This window comes from Pseudopipra pipra, chromosome Z, assembly GCF_036250125.1.
Source record: "Pseudopipra pipra isolate bDixPip1 chromosome Z, bDixPip1.hap1, whole genome shotgun sequence".
Classification (NCBI taxonomy): domain Eukaryota; kingdom Metazoa; phylum Chordata; class Aves; order Passeriformes; family Pipridae; genus Pseudopipra; species Pseudopipra pipra.
In genome coordinates this window covers 20,757,649-20,776,424 of record NC_087581.1, presented here as the reverse complement: position 1 = coordinate 20,776,424, position 18,776 = coordinate 20,757,649, and the positions used below count along the sequence as shown (strand labels likewise).

General features: G+C 37.7%; 1 protein-coding gene across 1 annotated transcript in view; it reads right to left on the bottom strand.

The window, feature by feature from the left end:
• DMGDH (dimethylglycine dehydrogenase) overlaps window positions 1–18,776 on the bottom strand; it is a 41,802-nt gene that overhangs the window by 17,170 nt on the left and 5,856 nt on the right. Inside the window, exons 3-10 of the mRNA XM_064642649.1 lie at window positions 18,021–18,119; window positions 16,558–16,722; window positions 15,910–16,114; window positions 9,175–9,423; window positions 7,892–8,090; window positions 3,744–3,913; window positions 3,427–3,580; window positions 2,488–2,653 (exon numbers count right to left, since the gene is read on the bottom strand). Coding sequence (XP_064498719.1) covers window positions 2,488–2,653; window positions 3,427–3,580; window positions 3,744–3,913; window positions 7,892–8,090; window positions 9,175–9,423; window positions 15,910–16,114; window positions 16,558–16,722; window positions 18,021–18,119 — 1,407 coding nt within the window. The remainder of the gene's footprint in view (window positions 1–2,487; window positions 2,654–3,426; window positions 3,581–3,743; window positions 3,914–7,891; window positions 8,091–9,174; window positions 9,424–15,909; window positions 16,115–16,557; window positions 16,723–18,020; window positions 18,120–18,776) is intronic.

Below are 18,776 nucleotides of genomic sequence, written 5' to 3'. Positions count from 1 at the left end.
GATGTGAAACCAGCTAGAGTATGGTACAATGTAACTTCATGGCACAAGCTAATTGTAAGGTCCATTGTGCTTTTTAGCAAGTCAGCTTGATATCCCCTATTATCAGAGCTGAGTTCGTCCTTGGTTTTGCTACACATTGCAGCATAGATACATCTACCCTTGAAACACAATGGCAGAGGTCATACATAGGGGTGAGAAAGATGATGGTGGGAGGAAGATTATGTGGGCAGGGGTCGCTCGCCCCTTGCCCTACAAGTAGGGCATGCGCAGACTGTTGCCATGAGGTAATGATTAGTTGGTGTTTGGCTGCCATTCAGGCATCACCTTATACTGCGTACCGGCCCTACGTAGTGTAATGTGGAACTGATAAAAATGGGGTGTCAGAGCTGCTGAGCTGAGCGATCCTCATCCTACCACCGAGGCTGTGTTGCTCCGCAGGGACGCCCGCTAAGCACGGGCACCGACCAGCTGCAGATCCTGACAGCCCTGGCCTGTCTGTGTGGGTAAGCACAGTTTATTGATAGGAAGCAACCGAGAGAACAAACTTTTTTAATATCCCTTTAGTGTCCCTTTAATTCCTCTTTTATGTTCATTGTATTTTTCCTTTAATTTCCCTTTTTACTAACCAATATCGTATTAATAGTTATCCATAATATTGTGTTAAGATCCCTTTTTGGTATCCCTTTAAATTCCCTTTTTACTAGTTAATATCGTATTATAAATGCTGTTCATAGTATTTGTTTTTAAGGCCATACAATAAGATAGTTATTTTGTATCCTTTTTTAGCTTTTGATTCTCTTTGCTAAGTTTATTATTATTATTATTATTCTCACTGTAATAAAAGATATTTTGCATGTTTGAATATTTCTGGCCCTTGTCTTTATTCCAGACATGTATCCAAACGAACTGTTACACCACCCCCAACCTGGGTGTAATACAAATATATCTCCAGTAACTCCACTGGATTATTTTATGATGCAGACAAGCATGAAAGGTACTAAAAATCAGCAGCTTAAAAAAAATTAACCAACTGTTGTGAATGTTGGATTTTTAAATGGACTCATGAACTGTACCTTCTGCTTTGCCATCTAGTTTTCTTTTTCCTCTTAGCAGTGCTGATTAAACTTCATAGAAAGCACTTGATTTGTTCTCATAATTTCCTCTTTAATCTTGATTTCCCTCCACCATATAAATATACTCAGCAAGTGTTATCAATGCCCACTGATGACACAGTTACCCTACCTCTACACCAAATTAGACAGAAGACAAACTTTCAAACTTTTGTTATCACAAAATGAATACAGTAAAAAAGTATGACTACATGGCAATTCAGGTTCTTCTTTCTCCTAAGATACCAATCTCATGCACATCCTTTCCATTCAGTTGACTCTGACCTTTGAGAAGAGCTTATATACCTTCATAGCTATAGTCTCAGTGTACTTACCGTTTGCCTATGCTTCCTCCCTTTGGTGTTTGAAGCACTAAAAACCATCACCTACTGCAAATACTTAATGAAATTCTGTGCTGAAATGACCAAACCCCAAGTCTATAGCAATTCAGAAAGGAGCAATCTGCTTGCTGGAGCTGTATCTTTAAAGTTAAAGACACTACATGAGACTGGTTGACAAAGCAGAAAGACAAAATGACTCACAGAGCACTACGAAAAATTGACCACCAAGAATAAGAAACCTGGGGTAGTTTGTCACAGTGTGTTTTTTAGCACAGAAACACACAATGACGATCTATGAACAGCCACACTTGTGAAGAAAGGACAGGTGTGAGGTGAATGCTGAATCTCCTGCATATTTGCAGCCCTGCCTGCACTAGGCAGCCAGCTCTAAAACAGTCAGTATGAGGAGGAGCGTTTGAAAAAAAAAAAACTACAACAAAGCTGTTCATTTTGGAATTCAGAAAGAATACAACATCTAGCTATGACCACGCAAGAGCACCTTCCCCTGCTCTGCTCTGTGCCTCAAGCTGCCACAGTACACCACAGTTTTAGGCAGGCAGCTGCCAAGCTATTCTATTGTAAAAAAATTCCTGGTGAGATTCACTTGCTTGTTTTAGAGAAAGATTTGAAACACAGGAGGCTCTGTCTGAACATAAGGAAACATTCTTTTCCTCTAAAGATGTCTGAACACAGGAACCAGTTGCCCAGAGAGCTGGTGGAGTTGCCATCCTTGGAGATAAAAGCCATTTGAACACAGTCCTAGGCAATAAGCTCCAGGTGATCTGCTTTAACAGGGGGTTGGACAAGTTGACATCCAGAGGTCCCTTCCAACCTCAGCCATTCTGATTCAATGATCAGTGCCAAAATGTACTTCTACTTGGGGCTGCTCTAGTATAAACTTCGCTGTTTGTGCTCTTAAACAAATGCAACACATCTGACACAAATTATGCAATGATATTATGTTTCATTTTCCATGTCTGAAACAGAGGTTGTCTGTCTAAATCCTACGTTACAACAGTTATCACTGTCCCACTTACCTTTGGAACAGCATTTGCAAATAGATGATCCAGCAGCTTAACAGAATCTGTGCCTTTTACTCTAAACTTGCCAAATGGCGACAGGTCAATCACACCAACTTTTTCCATGACCTGTTTATACTCACGACCCACGGGGTCAAACCAATTTGTGCGCCGAAAGCTGGGTCTGAAACAGAGCAGTTAGACACATTAAATACACTCTTAAAATTTTGTGCTCTTTTCAGCAAAACGTAGTCTTCAGTTTCTCCAGTTTAATAATCATCCAAAAGAGACAGACTTTCCTAATTGTAGGCAGCTTACCCAATATTTTCTTTAGTCTAACATAGCTTAATAATTAAAATCCTTTAACATTTATTTAAGTTTAAGGTGTCAAAGGCTTTATTTCTGAACAGCCAAGTGGGTCTCTTTATTCCTTTATGAGCCTCATTTAGATTGGGACTCTAGTATCCCTGTGGAAAATATTTCTTTGCTGGAAGCTCCCTGATGCAGGTAAGTAACTAGGTGGGCAATCACATAGGAGTAAAGAAAAAAAAAAAAGAAAAGAAGATCAGGCTTCTCTGTTCCAGACAACTAGAGAGAAATGAGCTTTTTCATGAAAACATTATACTGTGCTGCTGATCAAATAATGAGAAATGGGCAAAAATACAGTTTTATAATGAACAAGTTGTTTTCCAAGCTCCAGCTTGAGCTAGGTTGCTCGCTGCTATGCCAAACCTACAACAGTTACAGGATACCCCGATGTGTGTTTCGAAATGTCTGCATTATCTGCATAACATGTATTCTAAACTATGGAAAAAGCAAGAATAGAAGATCTATCTAATATATAGATCTGTAGCTGAAATGAATGATAAATGTATGCTTCTCATTAAATTTAACTAGACTGACTTTTGCTATCATGACAATTTCTCAGGGAAGGAAAAAAAATAATCTTTCATTTACTTGTATCCAGTGTCATCTCCAGGTTTGTAGAACCAATGAGGTTGCTCCCATCCTGCATGAAAGCCCATTGAACATCTTGACTTTAGCAAATGATACAGCCCACTGATTCTCTCTGTTGGTCTCCCAGCAAATCTTTCTTCTTTAGGGTAACCAACTAGAGGGGAAAAGAAAAAAACAAACAAAAAACCCTCAAAAGCCATGGCATGCTAAGATCATCATCAGCACAGAAAACATGTATATAAACAGAGAAATCTAGAGGCAGGCTTTGTTGGAATCCATCTTCAGGACATAAATGTATTTAATAAATACCTTCTTACCAATGTTATTAAAACCGTAGGATTCTCTTGCTTTAGCTGCTGTGTATTCTGTGGTGGTCCACCTTCCGTAGCGGTTCGGATCTAATTCTATCAGGTCAAATGGAGGTTCCCCCTCAAGGATCCAGTCACTGAGGTACTTTCCTATGCCACCAGCATGTATAATGCCATACCTTGAAAACAGGAAAAAGTCCTGCCGTGCCAAGTCTTTCATGTTTTGTTTCTTAAAATCAGTACTAAAATATACTACTAACATATACTGCAAACACACACTCTAAAGTATTTTACATTTTTCACTTTTTTTCATTTGTTCTGTTTTGTCTTGTTTTCCAAGATTACATATTTATATTAACAGATATTTCTACTGCTCCACTGTCAGCAGCAGAATGTCCTCACAAATGTACAGCAGCTGCAGTGTGTGAGATTACAGCAAAAGCTCTTTCTTTAAAATTCATAATTCAATCATCTTTTCCAGGGAATTAACACTCTTAAACAATTAATACTAAAGAAAGTTTTCAAACTTCTGATGTCCATTAAATACACTTCCTAGTCATAGAATGCCTCTTCTGTTTCAATCAGGTTTGATTAAACCAGACTCAGATTTGAAATCCATACTGAGACATTCTAGCAGCTCCAATGAGTATTTATATTCCAGTGACAAGAGCAACAGCAGCAAAAGTCAGAAGATGACACTGCAGAGATTGCTTTAAGGAACTTGAAATTCCAACAGTACATTTTAATTTGCTCCACAGAAAATCAGAGAATGTAGAGGAACTGGGGACAAAAACAGAAGACTTGTTTGCAACGGCGCCAGAAATTGAGAAACACATTTTCTCACCTGATTTGCCTTCTCTGTTCTTAACCACAACTACAAAGAGAACTGGTTCCAGAAAGCTTATGCTAATAAAATAAACATGTAGAAATTTCTGCTAACAATCTGTAGCAAAAGCCTGTCCAGTTTCTACATTAGTATGTGACGAATCAGACTGTAAACAAAATATCTTGTCAGAAACCTACATTAAAGGAACCACTCTAGACAGCAAAGGTAGATGTTTAAAATTTATAAAGTGACAGATTTTAGGTTTCTGTATTTAAACATTTTGTACATAATTCTAACTATCAGAATGCTTGATATCTTGACATCCATAGGGAAAAACGTGTGAAACTTGCTCCTGCAAGGTTACAGAAAACTGGGGACACAAACTTTGTTGTGCTGCAATATGTGCATGTTGCTTCTCAGTCTGTGTATGATCAAACAGTACCTCTGATTTGACACTGAAACGTTTAATGACAAATAATCATTAATACCGAATGATTTAAAACTTTTTGGAATACCTCTGTTGAATTAGTTTGCCATGTCTGAAAAAAATTGTCAAAATATCTTTCTGCCTAGGTAAGATGTGAAAATAAATTCTCAGTTAGTTGTGAAATGTTCCCATAAGCACAACTGAAAAATCCTTGGAAAAAAAGTAAGTCTGTTCAAAACCAAGTTTAGATTAACACACAGCAATTAAATCATAGACACTGACACAGAATAGAAAAGTTGAAATAAACTTCAGTTGCTGCTCATCAACTTTACATTCTGAAGTCTATCCCCTCCATTAAAATAGGTAAGGATCTTATAAAAAAAACAAACTAAGAAATCATTTCATTCTAATGCATATGCATAAGAAGTGTGAATCCATAATATCAATAACATTACTTTGAAATAGTGGGGTCTTAATAAATAAAAGAGAAATAACAAACTGAGTACATGAGGTAATTCTGCTAAACACACCCTGTTAGGAAGTTCAGCAAAAATCTTCAGACTCAGCACGAGCTTCTATAACCACAGCTGATGCAGTAAGGATGACTGCTTGTAGACTGCCACTTTGCAAGTGTTTCTGGTGTTAATGCAATTAAACAACTCTTAATTATTCATGGGTATAAGCTTTATGAGCATGGCTATGATGCCTTCGAGTACAGCTCTAGTCTTAGCCAGTTTAAGCCTCCCTGCAACCATTCACTGCAGCCAAAAGCAGAGGGGAACAACAGCAAAGAGACCACTGCACGATTGTGAGTGCTGACAGACCAAATACAATGAAGGCTTTTAGCTTCAGCTGAAGACTGCTGAGCTGATGGCAGGGTAACCTCAGGAGCAAGACAGCGCAGGGGAGACTGCCCTGCTACTACAGGTACAGCCCTGCACCTGGGCTGAGTGGTCTCTGCACTCTACAGAGCTTTGCAGCACTGACTCTGCGCAACCCACTGATTTTGGTTTGATTTTAGATTACACAGGATGCCCAAATCCCTTGTTACCTCAGATAATAGGGAGCTGATTGTATTAATACATCCACTGCAATTGTTCCGCACAAAAATGAAATGTGTTGTTCAGGGGTAGGACGTTACAAGTAGCTGTGAAGAGTGGTACAGTGTAGTAATCTCAGTCTTCATATGATTTAGAGCAAATTTCCTTAATGAACACAAACTGTCCTTCTCTGGTTTTTCCTCTCTCCCAACAGATTATTTCCCCATTGTTCCTGTCACATTCTTGTGTCTTACTTACGAGTTCCTTGCTTCTCACCCGTTTCCAACTCATTCCATTCCTTTTCCTAGGAAATCTGAGTCTGCACACCATGGTCCCCTTTATAATGGCTTTGTCCCAGGTTATGGAATGGCTACACTGCTTTGAATTAAATTTTTCTGATTAAAATCCTAGCCTAATCTTGTAAACATTTTCAAAGCTGTAAGTAAATAAAAATGGGAAGCATTGAGCAACCTTAATAATAAATAGTGCTAACTATACTTAACTTCTTTGCATGTTAAAATGCCTAGCAAGCTGCTAATTTTAGATAATAAAAATCCCTTAATCTAACAGCACTAAGTCCTCTGTCACAATGTCCCTGCTAGTTGACTGTGAGATAAGGATTTGCTAATGCACACAAAAAGTTACAACACTGATAGAAACACTGCAGTGACCCAGAAGCACAGAACAGAGTCAAAAGTCCCTGAAAAGCAGACAAAGCAATCCAGTGATAGCCATGTAATTGTGAGCTGTGTACTAAACATTTAGAGATTAATCAAACTCCTGAAATAATTTGTTTAAAGAAATTTAACCATGTAACACTAGTCTTCAGTTTTTCATATAAAGAACTTTGATTCTGCTTCCCTTAACACCAATGAATTAAAACACGCTCCAGAGTCTGGACATAGAGTAATGAACTTAAATAGTCTTTCTGGTGAACAAGGTCTAGGCAAACCGCTTTTGTAACTGTAAGTTCTGCAAATGTTACTGAAAGATAACATTATTTTTTTTAAAATCCAAGCAGCAAAGGTGAATACCTTTCACAATGAATCATTGCAAAATTACCAAGCCTTTTTATTTTGAGGACCTCAGAAAGCATGTTAGTGATACTGCCTTATCTTATGATCTGAGGGTTTGTTTGCTTTGGAATGAAAGAAAACTGGAAAAAGCTGAGCTGGATTTTGAACAGCAAATTAGGCAATTCGAAAAAACAATGTAAACAGAATGTATTCAATAACAGGCACCTGGAATTGTAATTGGTTCATTCTATCCATCTTGACTCAATGGTCAGACTAAGATAATTAAAGAGATATCAGTGAGTGTTTTACCACTGACTCCAGTGCAGCCGTAATAAATAAGATGTAAATCACATTCAAGGAAAATGTCATAATGGGTGAGAGAATGACACCAGTAAACCACTTGTTTCTATTTTTGCACTGTCCTCTTAGTTTGCTTTCTTCCAATACCCAGCAATGTAATTTTTCAGCTCAACTTTCACAGTCAGAAATATGACTGGGTTTGTATTCCTTCAGCAGTCAGTCACATGGTATGCCGGTCTTCTGGTTAGTATACCTTCATTTCTTTACCCAAAAATTAATACTTCACATTAAAAGCATCACAGATATTTGCCTCCAGATTAAAAGGAGGAAACAAATTTAAAAAATAGTTTAAGTTATGAAGAAGAAGTAAGAGAGAAGGATGAGCTTACATTATAGAGATTGTGGTAATTAAGACTATTTCAAATTACATTTTACACAAAATATGTGCAAAACAATGGCCAAATCCATAAAAATGTACAAAGGTTGAGTTGACTGCCATTTTTACAATATGACAGACAAACAAAAGTTGTTACAAAGAACTTACTCACCCGAAACCAATAGCTACCCAGTAATTTCTGACACCCTGATGTGGTCCCACCATAGGAAGAATGTCTGGAGAATAGGTGATAGGACCTGCAATTGTGTTTACGATGTCTGCTTTTCTCAAAACGGGGACCATTTCCATAGCAGCCTCAATATGCTCCATTATTCTGTCTAAATCAGACTCAAAAAGTTCTTTTCCAAAACCTGCACAAATATTTGACTCTTATTATATACTTACTTACACTAAAAACACATACATTTTAAATACAGCTATGCAATCTCTCTATATGAGAGTTACATGGAATTAAAGAGTGTGTATGTTCAAGCCTTTGCCACCCTACACAAGAAACAGTGTGCAAAAAACCCTAGTTACCTACAACATCGAGTTTATTTGTCACTGCAGTTATAGTATCCTTTATACATATTTGTTTAACCCTAAGGTCATGCAAATTCAACAGTTTAATAGAAAGGAAGTGAAGGAACACAGAAACTTTCTTCTACATTAATAACACGCAATTATTTTTCTCAATATACAAATAATTTGAGAGGGGAAGAAACATGCTTCCTGTATATACTTATCATTTCCATTAAATCATGTGAATTATTTCACTCCTCAGTCAGGGCTCTAAGCAACACTGATTGCTCTTTCTTAGGAAACATGCATTTTTTTAAAACAGCAATACTATTGACTTAGTATAACTTTTTGTCTGGAAGTGAAGGAAAAGCTGGAGTCCAGATATAACACAGCAATTTATAATTTTTTTTTTAGTAAGCAGCTGTATGACATTGGATATTTTTGTATTCTATACAAAGGTACAGCTCTCTTGCACTTATGTCCAAGCACAGCATTTTGTCTAAGACATGTCTTTGCTGTTTCTATTTGACAATTACATTGTCCTGCAGGAACAGCAGAAATCCAGAGCTCCCGTCAGTATGCTGAAGAGAACTGTAACTAAGAAAAATCCCTATTCACTCAAAAAAGGCTACATAATGCAGATTTGGTGACTGCATCTAATCACAAAGCACAGCCACCTCTTCAGAAAGTAGGCTAAGATTATGTTGTAGATGTGTATGTTGTGCCTATTTCAAGCAGGCTTTTCTTATGTTACATTTGTATTTCTCTTATTTCATTATTAGAGTTACAATTATTCTTTGAAAAAAGTTTCTGAATTACAATCATGCATTGCAAATATTTTGTATTTTCCATCACCATAACAGCCTGGGATTTATACACATTGAAATGTGTGCTAGTGCTCATCAAGTTTAAAGATTTAATGTTCTTAGTTACCTGGTGGGACTCCATTTGTTACCCATGAGTCCTGCAGCTTCATTTTCTCCTCGCTTTCATATGGACCAAATAAAAGACCATCTCTTTCTTGCCTTACATAATATGATCCTTCTAAGTCACGAATCACAGGCAATTCTGTTTTTAGGGCTTTCACTTCAGGGATAGTTGATGTCACAACATACTGATGATGAACAGGTATGAGAGGGTGCGGTAGGTCAATCATCTTGCCTATATCACGTGCCCAGAAGCCTAGAGAAGAAAAAAAAACAAAACAAAACAAACATTCAAACACTAATTTAAGTGAATAGACAGTAAAATATTTGCAGGAAACACTGTGCTTTTATATGTGACATTTTTTTCCCCATACTTCTAATATTCACATTATTTTTCATATTATCCAGCATATTTTCCCTCCATAATTCCATGTCCTTTTTCGTAATTATACTATATATTATTATAGTATACACATATTAAAAAAATATATAATTGGTAATTTATAAATCAGGCTTAAATTAACAGTTGCACAAACCTCTTGGTTTATTTCAGTAAAGTAGGTCTCCAGTATACTCCTAGCAAAGTCAGAGACACTTAAAAACCAGAGTACATTAGCTTACGCCACAGGTGTTAACCTAGCCTCTTACAATCAACCAAAGGAGTTCGTATGCTTTCCCAAGACAGCAGTCAAGTCCTGACACCCCAAAAGAGCAAGGAAGTACTTTCAGACAGCCAACCTCAAGAATTGGAGTTTCTTTCCTCTTTCACATGCATCACGTGACTCATGTTAATTATGTCTCTCACACAGCAATCAATTCATTATAATGTTCACATCAGAAGTTCTGATACAGATTGTGACCAGAAAATGCAAGCAACAATTTCCCTGCTTCTGAAACTGGCTCAAGATCCTTCACATATACCATGAGGCGTAAGTTAAAGAAGACTTAATTCTTCTCTGTTAAGGTTAAGCCGGTAAGACACATTCACTTAGAGAGATACTTGTGGCAAAGTCAAGGAGTGGAAAACACTTAATTGCCAAACTTATTAATTTTGGCTCTGCATCATGGCTTACATCTGCTGTGAGGTTGGAACATAACAGTATTGGGAATTGGACAAGTACATTTGACTGGAATGGCGGCTGCTCTAAGAAGCTTTGAATATCCCTCAGCCCCACTCTCCTGACTCTTTAGATCAGGGAGCAGAGGTCTCAGAAGTGGGAATGAAGGGGGAAAATTGGATGAAATAGGAGCTTCAGGGGAGTCTGGGAGTGAGCGCTGGGAAGGGCAAAATGAAAGAGGAAAGAAAGGTAGCAGGGCCTTCCAAATAAAAGGTTATGTGCCATATGGCACCCAGAAAACAAAGGCAGGTCAGCCTAGTTCTTGTGCAACCAGCTGACTCCAAACTGTTTATGACAAACTATCTCTAGCAAGATTTGCTACCTAACACAGCTACCCCTTCTCCTGGGACATACACTTCATGTTGCCCAGCCTAATATGCAACTTTTCTTCCTTTTTGCTGATTACTTGTCTTAACTAAACATTCCTACCTCTCTCTTCAATTCCAAGACTTCCATTCCACACCCCCCAAGATCTGGTCAAAATTTCTCAGGGCCCTGAGGGCAGCAAAAGGCATAAATGATCCTGAACAGCCTCACCTGGGACTTCTATCCCCACTCCTGCCTATGGACACAGGTCAGTTGTGTCATTCCAGGTCAGCTCAGGTCCTTCAGAACCTGTCTGAGCTGGATTGATCGTAGGTGTGTGCAGCTCTGTCACAACCATGCCTGTGCCTGGCCATGGAACACATTGATCCAGACCCTGATCCGTGGACTACTTCTCAGCTTGACCTCAGCTCAGTCTCATCTCCACAGTCCTGCCTGTTGATTACTGGGCACTATTCGACCCTGGTTTCTGTCAGCAGGCCTGTTCCTGACCTGTGGTCACATTCTTGGCTTGGCCTCTGCCTGGCTTCATCACCAGGGATCTGACTGTGCTTCATCTCCACAAGCTTGTCAGGAGATCTGAGGGCTGAACCTAGCTGTGAGTCCTGGGCCTTCCCTGCTCCCTTCCCCGTGCCCTATCAGACAGAGCACTTGCTGGCTCAGCCAGCCTTATTACCATGCTTGGCTCCCTGTTCCATCAGGAGCAGCCGGCTCACGCCGCTTGCTGACATTAACTTTGGAATAGATCATTTCACCTCTGGCTGGCATGGCTTAAAGCCAGGGCAATTAGGAAAGCTGAATTGGGCTATGCTGGCCTTGTGCCACTCCCCCATGTCAGAAGGGCCAGCCTCAGGGTCTAACACCCGTGGTTTTTACAAATGCAACATTTCCAACAAAAACGTTTTCTGTGGTGACTCAATAATTGCTGATAGCCACCTGAAGCAAGGGAGCAGGAAATTCAGCATCACCATCAAGAGATCTGTTCAGTTAAAAGCCCCTGTCCAATCAATACTATCCAGTCAATACTAGAAAACAGCACCTGTTGCTCTGCCATTATCATACGTAAGGCTTTTGCTTCTTAATGGCACCCTTACCACTTGGAGGAGACTCTCTGCCAGAACGCTTGTTAGGTCAGTTATATTGGCTCAGGGATGATCCTGCCCTAGTTGTATACAGTGAATGATCCAAAATATCCTTTAAGACTACTGAAACACGACTTATGTTCCCTAGTACAGAAAATGATGAAAAAATTCTAATAAAACTCCATTTCTAGTACATCTGTAAGGGTTTATTCATTACACATGACACATACAGATGTGGATTTAAGTGGAGGCTAAAAATCTTTAGGGAATGTCTTTTGATTTGGGCATTTTCCTATCACTTAAAAATAAAACTATTTTAAGGTAATGTCAGCTAATGATCCACAGAGAACAAAAGGTGAAGTAGCAGAAAATTAGGTCTTTGAAACCTAACTTTGTTTCTTTCAGAAAAATAGAAATTTTCTTAGCCATGAAGTTTTGCAGAATTACACTACAAACACAGCTGATTTTAAAATGCTTTTGAGTAAGAGGCTTGCTTAAAATAAAATCTTCAGTATTGTCTTCTAAAAAAAGTCACTTATGGTAAGTGTGTATTTAATTGGTTAGAAAAACAAGTGACATTTACTAATTGAAAAATATTACAATTTCTTTAAGGTTTTTGAACCATATGCAAATGTATTACAAAACAGAAAATGGAAAAAGGAAGAACATATTCTCTGAAACAGAATTCTAATTGGAAGCAGATATCAAGTCCTATTACATATAGTAGAGATAAATGAAGGCATACATTATGTCTCTAGGACATTCATGAAGATTAAATTGTAAAGACTGCAAACACCTGATGCTGAAATATTTAGTAGTTATATTCCTTAGCATATCTGCTGAAGTATGTAATCTGACTATCTCTTGTTTTTGAAAATCTCCCACTACTACTTATATATAAATGATTGTATATAGTGTGTACATGTCTGAAAATATGCTTATATACACACACCCACACTGTATATATAAACTAAATTCACTATTTTTGCAGAGTTTAATCAAACATTACATTATAAATAGGTTGCAAATCACTTCGGCAGGCTCAGTACCAGTTAGTTCATGTCAGGGATTATTTATTAGGCATCTACTTTCCTTCAAAATGGGAATCTCACATAAGGAACAGCTTAAGATTGGTTGAAACTAGTTTGTTCCAGTTCCTCAGCAGATGTCAGTTGTGGGGTGAGGCGGGGGAAGAGAGAATGTAAAGAGCCTTCTTATGTATTTTTTTTTGCAATATGAGCCTAAAATATGAGCTCTGAATTATACCAGTCATGATCTGTAGTGGAATGAGGCAAGGCCGAGAAAAAGAATGAATGTTATCTGAGAAAACATTTATAAGAGATATGTGTTATACAGGATTGATTTTACATCATTAGCCAGAATGTTAAGCAATATGTGCTTCAAATATTCATTTTGGCTGAACAGTTAACTACACAGGAGAAATAAGTAAATATATTGTTGATTTAATAAATTATTAAATAAAAAAAATACTTATGAACAGTTCAGAAGGGTGCATTCTAATTTTTGCAAATGAACTTTGAAAAGCATTTACCAAAAAACTCCACCTAAAGTCAACTTGCTACATAAGCCAAAGAAAGATAACTACACTATGAAATTGTAAGAAAATGACCACATCTGTGATATTTCATCCATACGATGCAGAGCCAACAGTTAGGAATAATGAGTGCCTAGAAGTCTGTAGCCTAAATAAGTCTGACTGCCAAAAAAGCTGCCTTTCCATTTCATTATCTTGGATCACTCCCAGACCAATATATCCACTGTGTAACAAATGACACACAGATCCTATTTGTAAGAGAGCTTGTGATTTTGTAACTGAATGCTGTCCCACAATTCATGCCTGAAAGCCATGAACTGACAGTCCAAAGGCAATCAAATATTGACACCTCTCATTTCCAAGTGTCTGACTCTGCAATCTACGTAAAATTCTTTTAATTTGCTTTCCCTGTTTGTGTGGTTGTTTGCTTTCCAAAAAGCATATTAGATTCCAGTAGTCCTCTTTTTCTCCCAAACGTGGCACTCATGAGCAAGCTTAGAGCCTCAAGGTGAACTTTTTCAGATCCTTGCTATTTAAGATAGGTATATAGCAATAGCAGGTGACCACCTATGTATGAAAGGCATATGATGAGAAAGTGCACCTTTCAATGGGTTTTCCAGTTAGTCTTTATTGAAAGCCTGGAATGATCTAACACAGGGCTGATGAATGATCTACAGCCCAGACACTGAGAGAAAGGTCACCCAGTAAAGCTCATGCCCTACGAGTTCAGCCATTTTATCCCACTCTGTCCAAATTTCTCTCTCTCCCAATCTTCTCTCTTCACCATCCCTGCTTGGCTCATACCTGCTCTTCTTTTCTGCTGTCGCAAACTCCATTCTTCTTACTCCAGTCCTTACATACTCCTTCAGCTATTTTGCTGCTGTGTGCAAGTCAGTCTCCCCCATTTGTCAAATTTTGTCCCAAGCCGCCTTCTCTGCCTTCCAATTCTACTCCCATCTACCTCTCCCTTGCTACTCCACTAGTCTTTTTTGCTTAGCTCAGGCAGCCTCAGTTTTCCACTCAGTTTCACACACAACCATTCCTTGAGGATCCTTCCTAATCATTTGTCTGAAAACCTCCTAGATCCTGTTTCTGTACTGAAACATATCAGGTACCTTCCCACTCACTCTCTCCCTGGTGTCATCCCCACTGTCGCCATCCCCTCTTGGTTTGAGCTTCCTTATTCATTAAGTCTTTCAGCACGTAACTGTTCCACTTGCTGCCAGTGCTCCCAGACACCTCCAGGAATCTTTCCCAAGCATTTTGGTCTCCCAGTCTATTCCCCTTCCAGTCCAATTCACTCATAATTCCAATTGTCAACCATGGTTATTCTACCCACCAACAACAAGAGTCTCTGTCTCACTTCTTCATTTTATCTTCTTTGCACTAGAAATAGATGCTTTTTGTTGTTGTTGTTCCACTGCACATATACAGAAAGGAATTATAAAGACAGATTCTTGCTCTTGGTACACTTGTCCCATCCGAGTAAGACAGTCCACTTGAGACATCACAGCTTCCTACTGACACCCGATTGTTCACTGCGATGGGATGTATGAAAGACTAATGCCCCAAAAATGCAGGTATAATTCAGTTTGAGACAGACAGAGTCAGCAAAAATTTAATCTATATGTTTTCAAACAATAGAAACCAGAATGTCTTCTACTAGGAAGCAGAAGGTATGCTTCATACAGGATGTGCCAGTAGTTTCACCAATAATATATTTTTCTTTACTTGTATAAGGCAGCATAAAAATAAGTGAAATTTAGATTGAATACAGGTTTTTAGACCTATTAACTTGCTTAGGAAAACAAACACAAATCCAAAGGACTCTTGCCCAAAAGCTCTTTGAAGCAGACAGATCAGTCTGGCTTCTTTAAACATCAGTTTGGCTGCTTTAAAGAAGAATAAAAATTGCATATGTAAATACAAGCTCCTTTGAGTCAGGCAATTTTTATGATATGCAAAAAAATCCATTGTTAAGTACATGTTTAAATACTACTGAAAGGACAACAAAAAATCTTTCGTCTCAAGGATATGTGGATAGAGTTAAACCTTAGAGAAAGATAATAGTGAAATAAGCAGGGTCAAATCGTCAGTCTCTTTGAAAAAACAGTGAAGACATTTCTACTTCATTTGTACATTCTATCTCCCATTAGATCTTAGCAAAAATATTGCATAGACCAGATAGTAGTTCGAGCACCCAGAGGGTGGTTGGGCACTGGAACACGCTCCCCAGGGCAGTGGTCAGCACCAAGCCTGACAGAGTCAAGGTTTAGACAACACTCTCAGATACATGGTGTGACTCTTGGTGTGTCCTGTGCAGGGCCAGGAGTTGGACTTGATGATCATTGTGGGTCCCTTCCAACTCAGGATATTCTATGATTCTAGACAGTAGCCTCTTTTCTACACAACTTATTATAAACCAGTAAAGGTCTCTTTTGCTACTATATATTTTTAATGCCTATTCAAGGGCAATCAACGTAAGACCTAAATTTTCATCACAGTGTAAAGTAATACATGCAAAGTACATTTTACCACAAACCAAGTGAACATTCAAAAACATATACTGCTTATACGTGTAATCCATGCAATTCAATACAGGTGTTTGGTGTCAGCTAGTTTGTAAATTTGAAGAGTACACAAATGCTGATATTAAATCTTACCTGCAGTATTCACAATTCTCTTTGCTCGAATTATTCCAAGTGGAGTTTCAACTTCCCATGTCCCATCTGATCGGGAGTTAAGACCAGTCACTTGGATGGGATAATTTAACTGGGCACCATATTTTCTGGCTCCTGCAGCCAAAGCCATAGTGAGAGAATACGGATCGATATGACCATCTCCAGGGTTATACAGGCCAGCTAAAACCTAAGCGGAGGTAAAATTCCCCAAATGAAATAAATTAAAAATTATCAAAATTAGCTAATTTAAAAAAAAAACACTTCCTTTCTTGAACATAGTAAACCTTAAGAAGTCAAATGAAAACAAATTTTCAAAACATGATAATATTGGCCTACATAGAACTATCCAACTTAACAATTGTCTAAAGGAGTAAAATTGCTCAGATCTCCCGTGCAATCAAAGGTTGCAATGCTTTAATGTTATAATATTATATACATAGTGATTAATAGTATGCACACTGGACTAAAATGCACGAGTCTGATTTTAGGCTATAATACATCTTTTTTTCATTGAAAACCAAGAATTTCTTGTACAATTTGTATAAAGAAAGTAGGTCATACATATTTATATCTGATAGACCAATATTTAATTGCAATGGAAATTATATTTCATAAAACCAGCTTCTTTACCTTATCCATGTTCAATAAGGGAAATAGCTCTTGTACTTTCTCAGGTGTGATTAGGTACTGCTCTGTTGGGTGCCAACCAGCACGAGTCATTTGGTATTTGAATTCATCCACCCTAGTAGGGGTTGAAGCAATTCTGATACTGCCAGGCTGATGAAATCCCACAGACTAAACCAAAGAGAAATAGTGAATTACTGAAAGAACCTTTACTGATTGCCATATATGCATGTTTCTATGCTATGGGAAGTCTAACAGGAATTTTGTCACTAACATCACTGAAAGAAAATTCAAGTAAGTTAGGGGCTCCTGAAGGAACAGGGCTTAGATATAAACTCCTAGAGAAAATAATTTTTCAAGAAGTTATCAAATTAATTTCCTAGGTTAATGCATACTATCTTCAAAACAGTTGCAAGAAGCATTTATTGAATGTCATGATACTTTTACTTTTATTAAAATTTGATTAATACTTGATGTATGCACTTGCACAGTTTCAAAAACAGAATCAGGTATGTCTCAAAAATAAATATATATAACAGCTTATATTAAAGTCTATCATCCACATAATTTCCTATTGAAATGCTGCGGAATATATTTAACTAACTAAGCACCTTTATTGACACGATGAATAACCACTCGCTTTTTCTGTCTTCTTAATAAAGTACACATCCTTACAGAGCTAGACACTGACCGCTTACCTTCTGGTACACACTATTTTTTTCACTTTTTCTATGTTACCTCAGAGGACAATAACAGGGCTGAATTAAGTTTTTTACTGAAATTCACAATGATAATCTGCTGTGGTGTCTTATCAAGTTGAGTAGTAGAAAGAAGAAAAAAGCATTTTATGACAAATAGAAAAAATACATGTCATATTAAATACAACAAATGTAAAAAAACCTCTACAAAATTTGTAACTAGTACAGTGAGGATTGTGCAATTTCTGCTGCAGTCCGAAGCAAGCATGAGTTTAGTAAAAGAAATCTATATGGCTGAGTGATGCCAGATAAAAAGGATGACACCTGTTTTTCTCTGCATATCCATTCCTTAAATCACTACATAAAAATACATCTCTAAAAGGAATGGGAAGAATTGCAGCAATTTTCTCAAGTACAGACAGCATAGTATCATATGAATTTTTAAGTGGACACGTTTAAAACAGGAATGTGTCATAATCAATCCATTCATTCCAGATCTCTGACGCTATTTGAGCTCCTCTATCAAGCTAAAGTTGCAGACTCTCAATCTGCTGAGCTCATGAGATGTTTTATGAACACCATTTTCTCAAACTGTAGAGGGATCTGGGAAACCATCTAAAATACATAGAGACTAAGCATGCAGAAGAGTTTGTTTCATTAAAAAGGGACACAATCCCACTCCACACCCTTATCAACTACAAACTTTCTTGTAAGACTATTACTGCAGCTAGTATTACTCGGAATTAATACTTTAAAGGTTAAGGTGGTTACCTGCCCAGTCTCTTCTTCCAGTTTCTCATAAAGCTTGATGCTGTAAGCATGGATTTTCTTCAGGTTTATTCCAGGATGAAAATAAGTAGTTAAGCCAGCCTCAAATAAGAAATAGAAAAAATAACACCATAAATTAGAAAGGTAATGTTTTCTTTCCTTCCTTCCAACTGTCAAGACACCATAAAGAAACACATGGATACAGCCAATTGCTACGAAAATAAAAATAAAATCCTTTCCCTACTTAAGTCATTTTTGTTTTCTGCACAGGTGTCTTTCCATCTGTCCTTTCTCATCAAATGTGTCAACCTATGATAGTTTTGCAGCTGTTTTCTCCTGTGGTTTCCTTTCTTCCTTAAGTTATTCAGCTGACTGCTTCCTATCTTTTGGAAGGTACACACAAACTTCATTTCTGACAACTAAGTCAAATTATTAACTCTAAATGTCCTGTAGTAAGGTCTTTTCTATCTGTAAATGGAGATGGGAGAGAAACCAAACCTTCAGGAAGGCCATATCTTCACATGAATTCTTACATTCCTGGAGCGTGAACAGCAGGGCAGTGGAAGCCGATATTCTTCTATTCTCCACAGTTGTCTTATGTGACAGCTAAAGAGCAACTGCTGCATTCCAGAAGTAGTTTAAAGAATTATTGTATACATTCTGTACATCACTTTACTAGGTCTGACTTCAGAAAGCTGTCAAGTTCTTTTGAGTTTATGTAAAGGTAAAACCAAGAAGTTACTACAGCCTCTTTTATAT